General features: G+C 32.9%; 2 protein-coding genes across 9 annotated transcripts; both read right to left on the reverse strand.

Moving 5' to 3' along the window:
* Positions 1 to 11110: 11110 nt before the first annotated feature.
* LOC107904414 (phosphatidylinositol 4-phosphate 5-kinase 6) lies at positions 11111 to 15730 on the reverse strand. 3 transcript variants are annotated; one of them, XR_005926524.1, is made up of 9 exons: positions 14053 to 15730; positions 13775 to 13942; positions 13487 to 13652; positions 13162 to 13278; positions 12860 to 13053; positions 12493 to 12614; positions 12325 to 12397; positions 11745 to 12201; positions 11111 to 11382 (listed from the first exon to the last, which is right to left on the reverse strand). XR_005926524.1 is itself a non-coding variant. In XM_016830783.2 (8 exons), exons 1-8 carry the CDS (start codon positions 15168 to 15170, stop codon positions 11913 to 11915), a joined length of 2247 nt encoding a protein of 748 aa, XP_016686272.2. In that variant the 5' UTR covers positions 15171 to 15730; the 3' UTR covers positions 11111 to 11912. The 3 variants fall into 3 exon arrangements, 1 of the variants encoding a protein (XP_016686272.2); XR_005926523.1 differs by having other exon boundaries at positions 11111 to 11385; XM_016830783.2 differs by having other exon boundaries at positions 11111 to 12201.
* A 1485-nt stretch (positions 15731 to 17215) lies between these two features.
* LOC107904413 (NADPH:quinone oxidoreductase) lies at positions 17216 to 22080 on the reverse strand. 6 transcript variants are annotated; one of them, XM_016830777.2, is made up of 7 exons: positions 21668 to 22080; positions 21403 to 21589; positions 21130 to 21215; positions 19967 to 20102; positions 19598 to 19789; positions 18327 to 18620; positions 17216 to 17881 (listed from the first exon to the last, which is right to left on the reverse strand). In XM_016830777.2, the coding sequence occupies exons 3-7, from the start codon at positions 21166 to 21168 to the stop codon at positions 17469 to 17471; spliced, it is 1074 nt and encodes a 357-aa protein (XP_016686266.1). In that variant the 5' UTR covers positions 21169 to 21215; positions 21403 to 21589; positions 21668 to 22080; the 3' UTR covers positions 17216 to 17468. The 6 variants fall into 6 exon arrangements, with proteins under 6 accessions (XP_016686266.1, XP_016686271.1, XP_040968203.1 ...); XM_016830782.2 differs by having other exon boundaries at positions 17216 to 17538; positions 17638 to 17881; positions 21403 to 22006; XM_041112269.1 differs by having other exon boundaries at positions 21130 to 21209; positions 21668 to 21819.
* Between the last annotated feature and the right edge of the window lie 269 nt (positions 22081 to 22349).

Genomic DNA, 22349 nt, shown 5'->3' on the forward strand with positions numbered 1-22349 from the left:
ACTTGATACGTGATATTTGTGACAGGTTTTAAATATTTATAATGAATCGTTCTTGAAACTAACTATTGTCATGATGAAGGCAAGTGTAACTATCGAACAGTAGTATAGCTTTAGCAAGATCGGATTATCAAACCCAAAGGAACTAAAAGTACTAGTATCAACTTTCTTTTTATTATCTAGCTTAAAAAATAAACGGGTTTTGTTTATCTAACTAATTAATTAAACTAAGAAATCACAGAAAAGAAATTTGGGGAAAATACTTTTGGGAAAACTCGATTGATTGAGACAATACCTAAGGAAAAATCCACCTAGACTTCACTTGTTATTTGACTCTGAATCAAACGATTTATTCATTCAACTTGTTCCGTAGAGATCCCTAAGTTATATTATTATCTCTCCCGAGACTAACAACGTCTAACCCTAGATTGAATAATTGAAATCTCTTTCTAATTAATGCCCTAGGGTTGCATTAACTTGATCTATGGATCCCCTTATTAGGTTTCACCCTAATCTGACAAAATCTTGTCACCCTATCTCTAGGCGCGCAACCAAATCCGCTTAATTATGACAAATTTACTCTTAGACAGGGTCTATTCCTCCTCTAAATAAGAGCTTAACTTGAATCAATATCTTGGAATATGAAAACAAGAATTAAGAACACATAATTTAGAACAAGTCAAATATTTATCATACAATTCAGATAATAATAACAAGATCCGTCTTAGGTTTTATTATCCTTAGGTATTTAGGGTTTTAGTTCATACTAATGAAAGAAAACATCTCAAAAGAATAAAAATAATAAAACATAAGAAAACCCAAAACTCATGAGGGAATTTGAAGGGAGATCTTCAGTCTTGATGGTGAATCCGGCTTCTAAGATGCATCAATCGGCTTTCCTTGAGCAATTTCTTGCTTCCTCCTGTGCGTCCCCCCCTTTCTCCTTTTCTAAGGTGTATTTATAGCCTTTAGAATGCCTAAGAGCCCTCAAAAATGGTCTTTTCCAAATAGGACTCCGGTTGGGCTCGACAGGGACACGCCCGTGTGCGATTACTTCAGGCCGTGGTCAAGCCTGTTAAATAGGCACGGGCGTGTGGTCTACCCGTGTGAGTTGTGCTTCGATTCTGCCAAATTGACACGGCCGTGTGGTCTGCCTATGTGAGGAAGTCCAGGCCGTGTTAATTTCGTACGTTAGCCCATTTTCTCTGTTTTTGGTCCATTTCTCATTCCTTTTACTCTCCTATGCTCACCTAAGTATTAAACATGAAATTAAGTCATTAGGAGCATCGAATTCACCAAGTCTAAGGAAAAATCATCTATAAAATGTGCTAAGCATGGGATAAAAATATGTATAAATTACGATTTATCAGACGCTGATGCCGACGACGTCAACCACACCGCTCAGCCCAACCAATCGAGGCACTCACGAGTTCTTCGCACAACTTTGACACCAGCATCTACGACCAGCCCGCACACTCCAATACCTCGGAGAGTCGTGACCACTAACGACCGCTGCCCCCTTATGGACAAACCTACCGATCTCGCGCAACTGTTTTACCACCCGAGTGTTATTGACACGGTAACTTAGTATTTGATACTCCTACCGGTCGAAACAGGTATGATCGTTTACGCCATAAACAACTCGTGCCTTGCAAATGTTTGTCATTACCTGTTTTGGATGTTTTACATCTTGCAACTGTTGTTACTACTTATTTTCGCAATATTGGTTGGGTTGGAAATTTTGATATTGCTCACTGTGCCTATTATGAGTTAGTTTTGGAATTCTATTCAGCATTTCATTTTCAGCGACACATTCAAATCTCATTAGATACACCTGGTGTTGTCAAATTTTGGTTACTTGGTACCATGCATAGTTTGTCCCTCACTAATTTTAATATTGCATTATATTTTGTGACTGAGGAATATACCATGTCTACTGATTATAAAAATAGCCTATGTACTTTTCTTGTAGATTTTAAGGCTGTCAAGGCCTTTGCTTTGTTAACTAATAATGCCGAACCCATGTATAGCCCAAAAACATCAAAGGATTTATGGTTTCGTAACCCTGCCTTATTTTACATACACCGTTATTTGGCTTACAATTTTTTAGGCCGTCAAGATACTCCGGCTATCGTCTCGAAGACGGAATTATTCTTGTGGTGTATGTATATCGGTCGTCCAGTAATTTGGCTTATTGGTATGCCCTTCAATTCGAACATGTTATAAATGCAAAGCATCCTCTAATTTTAGGCTCATTTATTACACAATTGTTATTTTCTCTGCATGGCTCTAATGCTCCTATTTCAGATTTGTATGTTGCTTGTCAGGCTGATCTTTTGGATGCTCGATACCTTGACTTGATGGGACTGCTTCTTGGCACTCCATCTTCTTTCTGTTTTGTCGCTCCAAGCGTTCGCTCCGCACCGGCTGAACAAGTCTTTCGACTACAAAATCAGAACGAAATACCCACTCAAGCCCAACCTTCGATGACCATTGAGCAACGCTTAGAGCGCATTGAGGCTTGACTCGACACTTTTGGCCAGCAGCTAGCCGAACTCATTGTCATTATACGCGAACGACAGTAATTACACAGGGAGTTCTTCTAAACTTTTCTTCCACCTATTTATTTATTTATTCCACATGAAGGACTATGTGTTTTAAGTAGGGGGAGACATTCATCATTATTTCTGTCGTTTTAGATGCTATTTTTGTTATTGTTGCTACTACTTTGGTTATTGCTGCCCATATATATATTTTTAAGAATATTTTGCCTCTTTTCATGCCCAAGAATTTGACCACGAATTGCCCAATGTTTTACCCACATGCATGCTTTTTGTCTACTAAGTTAGTTATGATTTTGCCTAATTGATTTCATCTCCATTGTTTTATTTATATTATGTTAAAATAATTATGATTAATAGGGTTAACCCTATTTTGCTTTTAGTAAATTTGATTAAGTCTAAATACAAAAAGGACACTTAATGCAATTGTATGCTTAAAATATGTTCATGACTATTAAGGTTGTTGCTGAAACTTATTTTTGACACTTAATTGTTGCTCCTAAGTCCTCCAAAATTAAAATTTTATTTAATAATAATGTTTTCGTGATTATGAGCGCAGCTTAAGACGTGACTAGCTGAGTAACCGGGGTAGGGTGCTTGGGTTGTCATCCTATTTTGCGTCAAAAGGTTGTGTGACGTGTTAGGTAAAACTCCGCTAACCAGAATTAATTTTTAAGAATATGTTGGGCTAAGTAATCGGGGTGAGGTGCTTGGCTGTAATCTTTTTTCACGTCAAAAGGTTCGATATGTTCTTAAGAAAAATAAAAACTAAGAGTATGTTGGGCTGAGTAACCGGGGTGGGGTGCTTGGTTGTCATCTCTCTTCGTGTCAAAAGGTTCCATATATTCTTAAAAAAATAATAATTAATTAATTAATTAATTAAAAAAAAGACGTGTTAATAAAATTTGGGGACTAAAGGTAGAAACAAATAGGGTGTCTTGATAGGTTTGGTAAATTAACTAATTTTCATGAAATAATCCAAGCCAATCTTAATTTTTGTGTGTGTTAATTGGAATACTTTTTCAATTTTGCTTAAAGCAAGCTAAGGGTTCTCTTTATTTTTCATATGCATTTTGACTAATTTTTATAAAACTTTGGAATGGTATTTCATTTATGCCATGATCTAAATTTCACAGTGGATAGGAACCATACTTGACGGTAAGCATGGGCTAAGTAGGGGGAATTTGATAATACTCTAGGATGACATATTTTTATGTGCTAATTGCATGTTTATTTTGAGTATGACACTACTAATTTGAGCTATTTATGGTCTTTTATCTTTCATGGACTAAATTAGAGGTAAAAAGAAAATTTAAAGGCAAAAAGTGCAAATTTGAAGATAAAATGGGCCAACATGTGACATAGGAAAAAAGGTGACGCCAAAAATGCAAGAATGGAAGACATAAGGGCAAAAGTGCAAAAGAAGAGATTTTATAGCACAAGACTCTATTTAATGTTTAATTATATTAGAATAATTATTAAGGATTATTATTTACATTTAATTTTAGGATTTATCTTTAATTATCTTTAATTATCTTTATTTATCTGTATTTATCTTTTAGAATTTAAGTAGGACTAGACTAGATTTCCTAGTACTATAAATAGGGGATGGAGTGACTCAAATTGAACATCATCTTTCCCGTAAACACTCTCTCCCCATAAAGTTTAACTCTTTTGTTCTTTTCATATTTTCTTTCAATAAAAATTTCATTCCCATTACATTTTCCTCAACTTTATTTATTTCTATTATTTTAAAATTTTCAAATTCCAATCAAAACTTTTAATTCTATTTTTATTTTATTTTTCCAGATCAAAACTTTTAATTCTGTTTTTTTTTCTTTTCCAGGTACGCAGTTTTTTTGGGCACGATTCTGACCAGGATTTCGAGGAACAAGCAATTGTGCAAATCTAGTCCCTGAAGATTTGACTCTACTTCCCTTATACTATTATTTTTATTATTTTTAATATTTTATAGGGATAAGATATTTTTGGTGCTCTCAACGACCGCATCAAGAACCACAACCTGAAGATAAAGTAAGTAGTACACTTTCAAAAATTAAAATCCCACTTTACCAAAACTAATCAATTCAAATTGAATAAAAATTGATCTCACAATCCTCTTAATTTCTAACTATATCAGTAAACTCAAATTAAAAATTGACTTCACATCAAACACACTTCAACTAAAGTCGAACAACAAAACTGGCAAGTGATGCAAACACCTTCAATCACTTAACTCTCCACAGCCCATTCTATCATCCCAAGTTAAAGCCACCCCAGAATAACCATAACCACACAAAGTCACAATTAAATCACATACCGACCTAATTATTATATACATCACATCCTAAAATTTAATTTCATCTTGAAACAAAAAGCGACCACCAGAATGGGCAAACTAAGTTATCCGAAAACCATACCAATAGAATAATAGATGCATAAGCTTGGACACCACACTTAATCTGCACATAAAATTTTTCTGTCTCACCCACTTCCCTACTCTCAATTATCTTTCTTCAATCTCTATAATCGAATGCTCAACATTGTCTGTTTTGGTTCTGCCCAACCCCCAAACTCTTTTGTTAATGGATCTGCAACCATGAGATGGGTGCTTATATTCATTGTGCATTTCATGTGTCGCGAATTTTCTTATGATTTAGTTATTTACATAATTGATTTAAAATGTTTCTTAACTTTTTTTCCTCCAAATTGTGTTCAGAATTTCGACTCCTACAATCACAGTATCATAGATCTGTCTATTGCTAAAAAAGGCATTCTAAAGCGGAGATATCAAGCTTTCCATATAGACTGGAAATTTAAAAAGTGCATTTATTAAAATGATTTTACTTCAACGCTATCAGTTTGATAAGAATCAATGCAAGTTTAATTTAGTTTAGAGTAACCTAAATGCGTTTACACAAAAAGGTTTAGGAATGAAACCGAAGGATTAAATTATTCAGAAATTATTCCACAAATTCAAAATAAATATATTTCTTTCCGTAAGCAAGTATAGTAACATTGTAGTATAAATAAGAGAGAAACCTGTTGAATCTGAACATAACAAAGGGTACCTAGAAAGGAGAAAACTAGTGGTACTTGCGCTGATGTTGTTTGCTGCGCTCATGGTACATTCGATCCGCTCTTTTCAATTCCTATTTTTCCCCCTTTGAAGTTGCAATCTCAATTATGTATGTATATGTGTGTGTATTTGTTTGAATGTTGTAGGACATAAAATGAGGTGGCCTGAACTGTTGGGTAAAAATGGAGCAGCGGCTAAAGCAACAATCGAAAAAGAAAATCCAGAAGTAACAGCTGAAATACTGACATCAGGAAGAGTTGGACCTCCTAATTTTTGCTGCAATCGTGTTTTTGTAATTGTCGACACTCATGGCAATGTAACCAATATCCCTACTATTGGTTGAGTTCACACAATCCCACTATTTCATCATCTCAACCTTATTTATGAATACATTATAATAATGAAATTTTTCAATAATAAAAGGTTTCTTTTTCCAAGTATTAACAGTGTTTAATTCCGTCTTGTTTCCTTTTTCTTGTTAACTGGAAATAATACATTATCCCTTTTTTTAATTTCACAAATTTACATATCCAATTAAAACAACTTAATGGCCACCGTCTGCACGAACCAACACTTTGTCAAATTAATTTTAAGAAAGGCATAATTTTTTGGGGTAAAGTACATAAATGGTTATTAAAGTAATATTTGTGTTTTATTTTGGTCACTGAATTTTAAATTTTTATTATTTTGATTATTAAACTGTATAAAATAAAAAATGTAATAACTAAATTTTGTTTGGTCCTGTCCCGAGTCAAGTTTGAAGCGATAATTTTAAAAGAAGATGTACTTTTAATTTTTAAAACACTGAATTTTTAATTAAGAATATAAGAGTCGTCATTAATCTTTATGCTAGGTGCAATTAGTAATCTATGAAATTATCATTTTAAGAAGAAATTTTTAAATCTTTCTTAAATTAAGATAATTTTTTATCTGCATTTAGAAACCAGAGTGAAATGAAATTGAGTTCGAAATTAAGTTACACGTGGGGAAAGTAGCTTAAAATTGGTACTTTTAACTACCTGTTGTCTCAAGTCTTTTAAAATAGAAGTTCAAAATTCAAGATTTAATTATAATCCCTAGTTAAAACATTTAGGAAGGTTTTTTTAGTGAATTGGATTTTCTAAATAAATAAATAATACTTTCTCATGTCTCTTAAATTGAGGAAATTTAAAAAATTTTATATTTTAATTATTTATATTTATTTGATTTTGTGAAGGATATTTCGTTTTTAATTATAATCCTCACAAAATGAAAGAATCATGAATTACATTAACTTAGAAAATGTTAGTTTATTTTTTAAAATTGATTAAAACCAATATCCAAGTACATACATAATAATATGAAGCGAATAGCAAGCCAAATACACTCACATCAATCTTAGATTAGAAGAGAAAGGATTCAAATTATTCATATCCATTTTTAATAGGAAGATGACAAATTAGATTTTTTTCTCCTAATTCTCAGCTTTTTCTTCCTGAAAATTTCAAATACAACTGAAAAAATTAAAAATTAGGAGAAAAATTTAAGTTGTCATCTTCCTATTAAAAATGGATATGAATAATTTGAATCCTTTCTCTTCTAATCTAAGATTGATGTGAGTGTATTTGAAAATTAAAATTATAAAAATTTTTCTAAAATTATAAAAATTCAATTTAATCCTTTACAAATTATAAAAATATAAACTATAAAAAATTAAAATTTTATTCGATCCCCTAAAAAAAATTTTCTGGCTTCGCCCTTGACCACCACCGATAATTCCCTTACCTCTAACTACAGAAGTAGATCTCATAGCAGCAGAAACGTTGTTAATTATCTATTAGATTATCAGTAGAATCGCAGTATGGTGTTCTTAGTATTATGTTGATAATAAAAATACATATATATTATAATGCATGTGTTTATATTATTTATTAATTAATATGAGGTGAATGTTGTTATATATATTAATTTAATTTCTGATATTCTAATCAAAGAAAAGATTGTATGAAACTGTGATTCCACGTCATATTAATTTCTGATATTCTGATATACAATTTTACCTTTACTAATTTAAAATTTTAAAAAAATTTCAAAAGCCTAAAATGAAATTTTCCATTTTAGGGGGGCCGGGGCCATGCCAGCCTCCCTGGCTACGCCCCTAGTGGTGGTTCAATTGTAAGGGATAGTCAAAGAAGAGAAATTGATATAGCAGTACATCATCTGAAATATGGTAAATTTTGAAGAAGAAATTTTTTTAAAGGTGAGAATTGTAATGATTCGATTATTAGTGGTGTTGAAATATGTGGTTTCGGAACCTCATTTTTATAAATTGAGTCTATAAATATTAAATAGGAATATTTACAGAGTTAAAATTAAAATAAAATAAATATCGATTAAGTAATTTAGGCAAAAAAATAGTTAATTAAAACTTAGAGACTAAATTGTAAAAGTCCAATCGCTATTGAATTTTAATTTACAAAATGATTGGACATGTAGATAACAATCATCTAATAATCTTTAAAGAATAAAAATAGATTAATTAGTTTAATTAAAGATTAAATTAAATATAAATATTACCTTAGTAGATGAAAGGTAAAAATATCATCTTGTTCCACCGTCTTCCTTAAGAAGAAAAGAAGAAAAAACTTCAAACTTCTCGTACATTCGGCCTATTCAAATTATAAGGTAATTAACTTAATTTCATGTAATTTTTATAAATTTATAATTATGGGAGCTTATTTAATTAGTTTATATATGACCATCGTCAAATGTGTAAACATTTGACTGAAAATTATTATACTAAAAATATACAAGTATACGAGTCAAATTATAATATAGTATTTGTGTTACAACGGAATACAAGAAAGCATTCTAAGGATCGTACCTAAGAGAAGATAGATTAAATCCATTGAAAATCTCTTTACAATAATAAGTCTAAATAGTAATAATTAAATTCCATATTACGATTGTTATAATAAACGTCAATATGACAATAGAACGATCGCAAAACAATAAGAAAAGAAAAATAAAACACATAAATTTTACGTGAAAACCCTCTCGGGAAAAAATCACTAGAAGAGAAGGAGAAATTCACTAATGTTGAAAACCGAATAATATAAGAGGAAATCGACTTAATATAATTAAAGGTTGAAAAATCCTATTCTAATCAATGTCAAATAGAATAAGTGTAGTTCTATATGATTTCCATGTTTTGTCCCTGTATTTTATTTCTTTAACAAGTGAATGATTCAAATCACACAACTCTAACAATGTATTTAAAGTCACGATTGTAATTGATTTTCTTTCTATAAACTAACGACCTCCAAAATTTTACTTATTTTGAAAAATAAAATAATAAAAATAAAATAATAAATAAGAAGGGTTTACAAGACAATTAGCCACATTTAACGTTTGGTGTCGCCACACTGTGAGGCCGCACCCTTTCACTTTTTTTTCAACAACCACTCAAAATGGAAATAATGCATATCAAATCCCTAAATACTTTAGACCATTACATTTCAATTCGGTGCTGCCAATTTAAAAGGCTGCACCAGTCTGGTGCCGCTAATTTGATAGACGACACCAATCCGATGTCGCCAATTTAACAGGTGACACCAGTAAAACCATACCATTATGGTAAGCCAGTTATTAATTTTATTTTTTGTATTATTTAAATAATAAAAAAGCCTTTGAAATGTTTTGATAAAATTTATTACTTTAATAAAATTACAGTTTTTTATAATATTTTATATTCCAATTATATAAATAATGCACATAAAATTTGATATAAATTAATTTTTTTATAAAAATATTTTCAACCATTGAAATAAAATATTAATATATATAATATTTTATAATGTGCAATAATACTAATAAATTTAATGTTTGAATTGATAATATTAATTTTGAATTGATAATATTAATTAACTTTCAACCATGAGTATTTTTTAATTATTTTTTGGAAGAAAAAATAATGCCTACAAGGTAAAAAAAATAATTCTAATTAGTTATTTCTCTCATCACTTAAAAAATGCCAATATTAGTATTAATGGTGTGTAAACGTAACTTTTTATTAAAGAACTATTCAAAGTTCCTAGAACTTTTTGTAGTGCTTGTTGGAAAATTTATTGTTGGCATAGTTCTGAGGGCGTGTTACATGTTATAAGAGATTGTCTTACCGTGCGGAATATTTGGAATCAGTTAATCCCTGTAAGGCAGGATCGATTTTATTATGGAAATTTGCAGGAATGGGTTAATGCCAATTTACAAGATAGTCATGATTTTTCCCTGGATGGTGTTGATTGGAATTGCCTTTTTGGGATTATAACATGGCTTATCTTGAAGAATCAGAATCTCTACATTTTTCAAGGCACATCCAGGAGCGGTAGTGATATCATTAAAGCCTCCTATAGTTGGGCTAAACAGTATATATCGATAGATAGAGAGATGGCGATTGAGTTGAAATGAGCGTTACCTTGCCAAAATTTTGTCGGGAATTGGGTTCGTTTGTACACTGATGGTTCAGTTAATCGTGACGCGAGTTTTGCTGCAACAGGGGGAATTGTGTGGGATCATTATGAGGAGTGGATATTTGGGTGTAACAAATACTTGTGGAGTTGTTCAGTTTTTTACGCGGAGTTGTGGGTCATCTTGTATGGGTTGACCCTTTTACTCAATCGAGGTTATGATAATGTGTTAATCCAGTCTAATAGTCTTGAGGCGGTTAAGGACTTGTAGGATAGTTCTTTGGAGGGTTCCAATTCCGCTCTGGGTAGGAGAATTCAACAAATGCTATTCCGATTTAGTCGTTGGAGTATTATACACATATCTAAAGAAGATAATCAATATGTGGATAAATTGGTAAAGATGGTCCATGAGAGAAGGCATGGGGTGCAACTGGTAGAAGATCTCCCGTTTGGGGAAAGGGTTTAAGTTCTTGTAGCTAGTTTTTTAATTATATTCTTGTCACAAAATAAAATATTCATTGTTGGACTTGATTAATCATTCTTTGTTGCTCATAATAAATGGTTTCATTTTTAAAATTTTTTAATTGTTTCAAAACCTTGTTAGTTGAATTAATCAAATTCAATTTTTCTCATTTTATTTCTAAGTATCCATTCACTCCAAATTTATCTACTTTATTTTTACTTTCCGTAAGTCGTAAAATTTTGAGTGATCAAATATGATTTCCATCATACATAAATGCATATTTATTCTAGCATAAGTCCGGATTTATTTTAATTTTCAATTCAATTTTCAATTTTCAATTTATTACTTGTGATTGTATCTGTAGTTATAGGTGTAAACTTATTTCTTAAATTAATAATTTATATGATCAAAATTTAGGACTTAAATTATCGATCCATAATGAAAGTAGTTTTCCAACTCTGAATTTGAGGTTTGAAACTTTTGGATTCCACTCAAGTTTATTTTATAGAACAAGGTTTTAAATTCAAACATAGTTCGAATTGTTCAAATTCATAGATTAAACTCATCTACTTAATAAAAATATTTTATTTATGAAATTGAATCATTAAATTGCTAAAACATAATCAAATCACTCAAATCAAACATTAAAATATACAAATTTAAAGCTCAAAAGCTCAATTTTTAATTTCTCGAATCGAAATCGAATAAATTGATAAAGAATTTCGTTTACATCCTATATACAAGATGCAACAAAAAATTTCCATCTTCAGTAAGCAATTAAATGTTAGATCTCTTTCTCTACATTACTATCTCAAGCCGAACTCAAGGTCTCCTCACCTACTAAGAAAAAAACAAAGAAGAAAGGTTTGATGCAAAATGAATCAAATTCATATTTTTGGCCAATTCATTGACACATTGGAAGCAATCTTTAGCGAGTCTTGTTACAAGGGTAAACATACAATTTGATTTATGTCGCCCCGACTCTTTGTTTTTCTGAGCCAACACATATCTGGATATGGGTACGAGGATATCACCCTCCAAAAACCCTCCAATACATAAAAGAAAATCTTAGGAAAGTTGAACCTACCCGTATCCGACGCTCATGTCAGAGTTCGAGTAAAATAGAACTCGACAATAACCTATCATATATCTTCAACTGTAAAGTGAGTGAGATGAAGAAAGTGTAGTGAGAAACTAACCCTGAATTGTGTCCAGTGCCGCCATGAATCGTCCTCCATAGCCATGTCAATGACAGAGGTGATAATCTTCTTCATCTAAACACTCAAACCTTCATAAAACTGATTGAATGTGCATGAAAGGACACTGTTTTTCGAAGTTGAAGATCTGGTTGAAATATAACTCTTTTCTCAAGTGTCCTCTACAAAAACTTTGAAAATAAAGTCCCGAAAGCGTTTTGAATATTGCTTAGGATCAACGGCTGAAATCGATGTCGGATCATACTGCATCGATTTATATGCGTGCTCGAGCTTCTTGGTAATATCGTAGTCTTGTAGAATGTCGATTATACCGAAGAAGAGGATTACATCATAGAATACACCAGTTGGTTCTCCAACTAGCTGAGAATCAGAATCCGATTTTCTCACCGTCTTTTCAGCCCGAGCAGGCATGTTAGTACCTAACCTAACAGAAGACCACCTGCAATCATATTGAAAGATCATCAAATTCGACTTTTCTCTGTTTTTTTTTTTTCTTTTTGTTGAACAAAGAAAAGGAAGAACACAAACAAACACAGGTAAAACATGAAGATATTCATATTACCGATCACTAGGAAACTGATCCTTGCTAGCTTGAGATAGCCGAGGAGCGTCTTCGGTTAGAGGATCTTGATTTCCTGCAAGTTAAGTCCAAAACATATCTTAATCAGATAAGAAATCCCTGATAACATAGTCAAGGAAAATTTAAGTTCCAAAGAACACTAGAAATCACCAGTAGGCGTGGGAACATCAGAACCACAAGGTGAGGAAACTTCTCGAAAATGAAAACCAATCAGCAGACTATAGTCCATAATTCTCTCCTGTTCGAGAAAGTCACAATCTCGGTCGACTTGCCTGCATGAAAATCACCCAAAACAACCACAAAGAAGATTATATTTTCATAAAAGAAATCTGATCAAACTTTGAAGGCACAATTGATTCAAACAATGGTTTGGCCTCTAACTGCGTCCTTTAGAGATTTTCGATAAAATTAAACCGAGTATCAATTCAGATGCATGTTACAAAACAAATGTTATGGACCGAACAAGAGGGGAATATTGACATAGTACTAGAAAGAGGTTAATAGAAAAGATAATCACCTGCAAAACTCTTGGAACCATAGTTTCTGCAATCGAAATATATAATTGAGATCAAGGTCTTTGAGGGTTGTTGTCGGATCAACTTCTGATTCAGGTTTAGAAGATGTGCGACCATGTGACGAACCTTTCAAGTCAAAGCGCCTATGAATGGCATAGTGAGTACAGAACAGATTCTCCATTATAACAAAGCGCACCTGACTCATCGATCCCAAATGAAGAAAGTATGAGATTGGTTTCTAAAATCTTACAACTTTGAAGCATGTTTATGTTTGATGTTGAAAATTGTGTAACATTGATATTACCTTCTTCTGGGATGTCCCGGTTAGTTTCACACAGTGAAGACCAAAAAATTTGGTGACTAAAGTGTTCTGAAACGACCGAACATGATTATAGTAGGCTGGGAGCATCCTTATGAGAACCTGCAACATGAATCATTAAGAGTAATTAGTGCAGTTTATAATTTATACAAACAGTTCCTGGAAATCAGAAAATTCATGAACTTCTGATTGGTGAGGACCAACTATTGTCATCTACGGAAATTTAGTCAATTTATAGTTCATACTGCAAAGCTAGCTTATAGTTTCCAAATTCAACTACAAAAATGCAAAAGAAACAAATACAACACACTTTTACTTCTGCCTTCTTCATTGTCTTTATCATGTATCTGTCATCATTGGTCAAGTAAAAGAACATTCCACTTTTTCCGGGGGATGATAATTCCCGAAGGGCATCGTTCCCACATATCGAAAGCATGTAATCAGCTGCATCCACATTGAACAATTTCCTAAGGGTCCTGGAAATGTACAAAACAATATGATGTCAGGAAATACTACTATCATCTAACAAATTGGTTTTTTTACATTTGCTTACAACTAATTTCACAATTAAGCTACGGTAGATGGTCATGTTTCTAACCTGAACACAAGTGGACAGTAATCCTTCCACCTGAAATCACAAGACTGATGTGGTGGAGTGTGCTTGGATCCTTCGGGCGGAAATTTGGTCCATACTTTTTCTTTCGGATCAAAAGCCGAAGGCCTTAGATCAAGGGATACAACCGGACCAGGCCTTCCAACAGAGTGTCTACAGTGTAAACAGAGAAAACAAAACATAATTAGGACGTAAACTCCGTACAAGCATCGGCATAAGCTATAAGACAATGCAACAATAGAGGTAAAAGAAATCACTAGTACCTGATACCTAGTTGCAAATTGAGCATTAGATCATAATGCTTGTGGCCTTTGGATATGGTCTGGCCTTGCTTTTTCATTATCTTCTTAAACTGTGGCCTACTCTGTCTTATATCTGAATTTTCAGGGTTAGGATTTCTTACAACTACATCTTGAACCTTTGAATCCCCTTCACCTGCAGTTGAAACATCAGATATATCGGAACCATAACTAAGATTTTTGGACTTCCTATCAACCATTCTCCTTTGCCTCCCTTCACTCCTCTTAGCCATGGCGGACCAATTTGGCATCTTTTGTGATGGCAAAATGGACACATTTTCACCGGTGCATATCTTGGCATCTTTCAAATCCTCTAAAAACACTTGCTGAGGATCCCAATCTAGATTCTCAGATGGAGAACCAGCTGGATAATAGGTTCCATTTTGATCCTTACCATCTTTAGTCCAAATACCAACATAAAGGCTCCCATCTGGCCATTTGAAATTACCATTTCCTCTAGGAAAACCATCTTCCCAGGTACCATCATATCTGTTCCCATTGCTCCAAATCATGGTTCCATTGCCATGCATCAATCCATTCCTCCATTGACCCATGTAATGGTTCCCATTCTTCCATTGGTACCTCCCTTGTCCATCTGGCAACCCACGGCGCCATTCGCCTTCATACCGATCCCCACTGGAAAAACTATGTGCCCCTTCTCCTTGTTTGAAGTTCATAACCCAAGACCCTTTGTATGTATCCCCTGAACAACCCGTGTAAGTCCCTTTGCCATCCATGAAACCACTCTTGAATTCACCTTCATAGGTAGCACCTGAAGGCCAAGAGAATTTGCCTTTCCCCGTCATCTTTCCTTTATACCATTCACCCACATACATACATCCATCCGTCCATAAAAACTTACCATCACCATGGGGCAAATTATCACACCATTGGCCTGTATAAATATCACCTCTTGGAAGGGCTTTTTCAATATTGCGAACTTCACCGGGGGTTAACTCTTCATCATCAACATGAGCTACAGACATAGCTGTAAATATGCTGATTGCTTTCTTCTTTGCAGCAACTTGTGATTTCTTTAGTCTAGTTTCCAAGGCCTTTCTAAAGCCAAGTTTTTTGCTCATCTGTTCATTCTATATATAAAAGAAATAAAAAGGTTATTATCCTTTTTCAAACTACAAATTCCTATTTTCCTTCCTTTAACCACTAATAAACCCAAAGATCAAAAATTTATAACTATCTCTGTTCTTCTGTCTTCCTATTGCATCAATGTGGGAACTTGAAAATTTTAAGAAACAAAGAAAAGCACTAAATTGACCCCCGAAGAGAGAAAATGGAGGGAAATACAAAAAACCCAACCCAAAAATCCAATCTTTTCTTTTTTTTCCTTTTTGGATTGTCAAGTTGGCTTTAAGAAATGAGTATTTTTCAAATAATGAAAAATAAAATTACAAAGAAATGGGAGCTGTTGGATTGGAGAGGAATGGATTCATTTTTCTTTTTCTCTCTTTGTTTCTGGGAAATTTTTCTTTTCTTTTTTTTTCTTTTTGGGTTGGTTTGGATGGGGTAGAGCAAAAAAACAAACAAAAAAATTTTCGTGTGATTTCCGGATTTAGCTCCTAAAATGTCTAGGAAACCAAACAATTGGTGGGAGATTATAAATTGTAATGGTGATAAGGTGAACTGATGAATGCAATTGCCATTTTTAGACTGCTCAAAACCTCCCAATTATGACTAATTTTAGTTCTTTATGTCTTAATCGTGTTTTCCTCTTAGGTTGTCTAAATTGTATATTAATTGTAATCATTTATCTTCTTAAAAACATAAAGTACAAAAGTCAATACATGTATTTTAGGTTTAAATATTGTTTACCTTTGACTTCACTATTTTTTGTTAATATAAAATCAAGAGATTAAAATATTAAATTCCATTAATTATTAATAAAATTTTGAAATGAAATATCTATGTCAGACAGGTAATGTGAATTTTGTGGTTTTTTCTATAGTTGAAACAGTGGACATAATAGACATTGTTTTATTACCATACTTAAGAGCTGGTAAACTTTAGAAAAAAAAATGTATTGGGCTATTTGCTTTCAACATATTTGAATGACTTAAAACTCAAAATATGAAAACCAATTGAAGGCTTAGATATTAGTCTCTTGCGGAATAAGTAAAATCATTATTTATAGTTACATCAAGACTTTTATAAAAAATTTAAAATGTTGATTTTAAACTTTATTTTATAGAAAATTGATTAGATTATATAAATAAAAATTAAAAGTATTATATAAACTACGGGTTAAAGAAATGTTATTTGAGAGTTTGTTAGGGTACAAATTTGGGCAAGTTAGGAATCTATATTTATGTTTTATCTTTTTAAGCAATCGTGAGAGTCTCTTGAGTTGCAAAACTAAGATTTCGAGTGAGAAATTTAGTGAGAGAGTAATCTAATATTTATATAATAGTGAGGTCACTAAATTGGTGAATGTTAGACTAATATTATGGCTTAAAACATTAATTATACTGTGAGAAACATAGTGAATCATTACACTAAATAACACCCCACAAACGTAGAATAAAATCAAGTTGTATAAATATTCTTGGTATTCATACTTATATGTTACATTTTATGCAATTTGCTCATAATTTTAAACACAATTTTAATTTGCTAAAGCAATTAACCCCTTGTTATTATTCAATCTAGATTTGTATAAAGGATAAGAAAGCACTTCAACACGTTACCAAAATCATAAAATTTTAAATTAATTAATTTTTATAAAACTTCATCAAATATGGATAAAAGAAAATTTAGGAGAATGATTTAAGATAAAAAAAAATAGTGGGGATTTAGTTAAAGAGAGGAGTTTGTTTTGCAATGATTTCGGGTGAAAACAAATTTACTGCAAAAGAGGAACAATAGCTACAATGTCGTATATAACAGCAAAAGTTTACTCAACTTTTTCATTAAATCCTAATAAGAATAGGACGCAATTCGAACCCCAAACCACAATGAACACCATCCAGTTAGCACATGAAATTCAATCATTTTAATATCTTGACTATATAACTATTTGTCAATCAAATTAAGCCTAATTCTTGAGCTTCAGTCACAATAGGAGTTGATTTCATTGTGGGAAAAAATTCTTAGTTACACTAAAAAGAGAAAATTTAAATGAAAACGAAGGTATTTATTGCGCTGACCATGAAAAGTTACCACTTTTGGAATTATAAAAGTTTGACTTCCATTAAAGCACAGGCCAAAAGCAGCAACAATGCTTCTACTTACAAACAGCATCTCAACTTAAACCAAGTATTTTCATAGATTGGCTTAATTCTAGCAATGCTTTCATGCATGCTTCTATTTCGAAATCGACTGCATATGAACCCGAGAATCTAAAATGGTGACTGTCCGTAACATTCTTAACTATGGGCCACCCAGAGATCAAGGCTCCTGCCAAACACATTCCTCTTGCAGCAAGCATCCTCGATGCTATTAACCCAATTATTGAGCATGATTACGATAAGGAAAAACACCCAAGATGCAACCAATCCAAATTTATACATCCTTTCCCTTACATTAGGAGTGTACCTTTTATTCTTGAGACTGAAATTCTCGTTTTGAAACTGACTAAGAACACTTCTTTCGTTGTTGCAGGTCTCCAAATCATACCAATCATATGTTTCAGATGTTCTTCCAAGCTTGTACCTTGTGCTAGCAGGGAATGGTGGAGCAAGGCTTCCTTCGGTGCATGGTGTTAAGACATGTCCTTCCTCAGATAATCTGCCAATCTGCCTTGGGAACTCGGATGTTGTTGAGAGATTGAAATTGCAGCCTGCATCAATAGAGGTCAATTAGCGAGTGAAAGAAGGCTTGACAAATGTCACCTTAGAAACCAAAAATCACAAGACTAAATGCATAAACAGAATCTTTACCTCTTGGATGCTTTTGTTTAATTCACATTACTTTCCAACCATTGCTTTCAGTTATTTAAGTTTTAACCAAAGTTTGAAAACAGATCGAGGAAAATAGTGGCAGTATTCAGGTCAGCATCTTTTATAACCGAGAATTTTATGACTTAAACAAAGGCTTAGAAATAACCGACATCACACTGGCGAAGTGTATGACTTCACCAAATCGGTAGCTGTTTGAAAGGCAGTGGATAGTAACAATGGTCCAATGCATATTATTACTATTACTGGAACAGCAAATTCTTATCCATCATAAAAACAGTAAAACAATCAAGAAAAGCCTAAGTGACTCGATTACTCAGCACTTACCTCGGAGTTGCAGAGTAAAGGCTTGCAATGCAAGAAGAACTTTTTTCATTCTCTTCTTGGATGCTGGATCAATAAGGTTGCCATCACTATCAAACTTCGCTGGAGACTCATATGCATTCAAGAAAAACTCAGGTTTGTTTATAAAATGAAGATCAAGATAAACCCCAATCTGGCGATAATGATATTGTGCTCGCGCACCACCTAAGCTTCCTGCAACACTTACAATGGCAGCAGCTTTATTGGCAAAAACATTTGGTGATCGAGAAGCCCAGTCAATTGCATTCTTCAGGGGTCCTAGAATAGAGCAGATAACAATATAGTTTTAACAAGATTGTTTATGTAAAACTTTCAATGCTGACTTACAAATATCACATAAAAACAAAAAGGTCAAACCAGTTAATAAGCTTGTAACCACGTTAATGGGATGAAATCCAAAATTGGGAGAACAGACTAAACCATCTACAGTATTCAAAACCTGACATTTAATTGCCTTACACATGACAAAAGTACCCAACTGATTGGAGTTTCTAACCAAGCAAGGCAAGCAGCCTTCTATCAGCTTGCAGTGTAGAGTGGTTTCAAACTACGGGACCTCGAAAGGCTTACATCTAATCAAAATTCTTCACATATAAGAATTCCAAGGAAGTGAAATTAAATTTAGGGTGTTTATTCTACTGTTTGAGTATTTAATACTTTGAGGCACTCTTCTTAAGATGCATCATATTCACACTCCACCTATTCTGAACAGAAAAGAAAATCCAATAAACCTTATTCTGTGTTAAATAAGAGAAAATTCAATATACTCCAAACCAATTGATTACTGTGAAAAACATGAATAGATCCTTTTAAAATCAAGATAGACTAAAACATTTCACTCTTTACATCTTCAGCTAAAAAATTTTGAACTTTGTATTGATAAAATAAAATAAAATAAAATTTACGCCTTCTTCCACCTATGAAATTAAATGAACAATCACCCCAACCTCACATATACCATATTTTCAGCTCAAAAAAGATTCTCTATTTTACACTTTAATACACCCTGACTAACTCACAATTCCCCCACATTGTCAAAATTAAGCTTTTCTTTTTAGAACTTTTGATGAAATGTCAAAAGTGTTTCCAACTCGCCAAAATTAACATTCATGGTGACAACTTTGAACATTGTGGAGGAAGTTGTGCGTATATCATAGCATAAATTATAGAAAATTTAAATAAATGAAATCCCAAAATACTTTAGTGGCCAAGAAATACTTTTGAATGCTTAATACCAGTAACAGAGTAGTTGTACTCAGGGGAAGCAAATAGGATGCTATCAGCCGCCAAAATCCTCTGCCTGAAAGCCTCGACAACAGGCGGATACTTTCCATTAACCTCGAGGTCAGTGTTGAGCATAGGAAGCGGCGAAATGTCAATGTAATCAATCTGAATCCCATCAATCTCTTCCTTAGTTAGCTCCATTGCTGAAACAAAAAAACACAAAACCCAAATCAATATTTTTTTCCCAGAAACTAAAACAAGAATATTCCTTTAGACGTCAATAGCTGAAGGGAGTAAAAAAAACAAAAACCCAAAAGAGTATTTCCCAGAAACCAAAACAAGAACATCCATTTGGACGTCAATTTGCAAAAGAACCTTACCATAACGAAGTAAGCCTCTATTGTAAGAGCCTTCCCTTAAAGACCCACAAAGGGCAGCTACTTTGATCACTGGTTTCGCTGCTGCCATGGCTTCCATTGCTCTGTAATTTCTCAGAACTCTCTCCAGGCTTCTCCTCTGCTTGAGTGCGTAAGTTACTTGCTTGAGTATTGACTTGTTTTTTTTTTTTTTTGAAAAATAATAAATAGATGCCATTAAAGATGAAATATTAATCACAATCTCTACATGGGTGCCACGCGTGCGGCTCTCCTACATCTATCAGACGGTGGAGCAGCTCCTACTTAATGAGACAGCTGTATCCTACACACCTCCTATGGGACTTTAATCGACCGGTTCTAAAGAACCAACAGTGTTTGACTTGTTTGAATGTAGAGGAAGTGAAGGGTGAGAAAGGGATTGATCAGACGCAAATCTTTGGTGACTTGAGGTAGGTAGATAGAGAGATTTGTGACCGTCTGATTGAAACAATTTCTAAAAATATATCTTGTCATCTGTGCTTTCCAAAAGTAGGAGCGATGAAGTGTTTTTAAAAGTAATTATAATTATGTTAACCACTCATTCAATATCCTCCTCACAACCTCTTCTTTTTAACTACTTTTTTTTCAAGAATCATTAATATTTTTTTGTGATTATTTATATTTTTTCTAGGAATTATTTTTATTAAGAATTAAATATTATATTATCTAAGTTATATTTAATTTAAATAGATGTTTTGGATTTCATCTTCTCTTTTAGCTTTTAAGTATTTTTAGGAATTAAATATTATATTAAAATTAAAATTTATTATTAAATATACAGTCACTTAATTTTGGGTTATTAACAAATCAATCACATTAGTTTCATTTCAGTCATTCAACTTTTAAAAAAAATAAAACAGTCGCTAACATTATCAAAAAGTAACAAATCAATTATTTACTAATATTTTTTGTTATTGTCTTTACGAGATCACTGATGTGACAAATTAATTAGTTAATGTGACCAACTAACTTGTCACGTTGGGCAAGTAGTCAAAGGGTAAAAAAAAAAAGAAGATGATTAGTTAATGGTAAAAGAAAAATAAGAGAAATGTAGAAGAAGAAGAAAAAGAATAGGAGAGGAAAGGAAAGGAAAATAGGAGTAGCTTATCTCCATTACAAAAACAGACCATTGAACCTGGAGCTAGTTTTGCAAGATAAAGCCACATTGGACAAGCATCCAAGTCCCTTTGAAAGTCCTTTGAATAACCTGGAGCTTATCTCCATCAATTTGTGAAAGAGCAGATAAATACATGCAAACAAAACATACATATGGTTAAAAAAGAACTAGAAGAAAAAAACAAGAAAAAAAACTTGATTTGATGGCTGAATAAGTCCCTTTTTGCTCGTTTTCTTCTGATGATCTTTTATAGAGATGGACTTAACCAAACTTTCCTTCCTACCTTAATTACTGGCAATGACTAGCATAGATTCCTCATATGTGGCAGCTAGGGCAGAAGATACAGAGTTAAATGGCAGGCTTTCATCCAAGTTAGTTGTTGGAACCACCCCGGAATGTTTAGCTGTAGCTAATAACAACTTAGATGTTAAAGATTCAGTTCCAAGTTTTGGTTGTTGTACAGTGCTCCCCTGACAAGCATCCAAGTCCTTTTGAGCCTGAGATAAGCTAATCTTGCTAGCTAGAATTGAAGGTTTGAAGGACCTAACCTTTTCAACAGCAGAGAAGCTACTTGACAACGAGGAATCTACAACCTTTTCTCCAAGAGAAACAGTGATTGGCTTAACATTAACCTATACCGAACCATTGTTCTTTAAAGCCCAAAAAGCTAAACTTTTTTTTAATTGACATAGATAATGATTGAAAATACTGTTGACATAAAAAAGTGAGAAAAGGTTTGAGGGAGAAATAATAATAAAACAACACTATGAATTTGAGTTCAAGAGGAGTCTAATGGGAAGCGGAGTTGAATAAACATAGATTAGAGACTGAAGCTTCAAAAATTAGATGAGAGAATGTTGATTTTAGAATGGAGGATGAATGTGGGGGATAAGGATGACGATTCGTTACATTCAGTGTTTAGAGGATTCATTTGTAGAGATGCAGTATGGGATTGATTTGAAAAGTGGAGGCATCTCCATTTTTCTTCTTCTTCTTATTCTCCTCTTCCTCTTCTTCTTCTTCTTTTGTATAAACCCTAAATTGGTGCTAAAGGGGCTGTTAAAATTAGTGCTAACTGACCAGCTGAACGGTTAATGCCACCAAGCAATCCATCATCTATCATGTCATTTTACTGTTACATTTGTAATGAAAAACGGTTAAAATGGTTGTTTTATTATTTTTCTAAAGCTGAGTGACTGAAATAAAACTAATATAATTGATTTGTCAGTT

This window comes from Gossypium hirsutum, chromosome A05 (assembly GCF_007990345.1).
Source record: "Gossypium hirsutum isolate 1008001.06 chromosome A05, Gossypium_hirsutum_v2.1, whole genome shotgun sequence".
In the NCBI taxonomy this organism is placed as follows: Eukaryota; Viridiplantae; Streptophyta; class Magnoliopsida; order Malvales; family Malvaceae; genus Gossypium; species Gossypium hirsutum.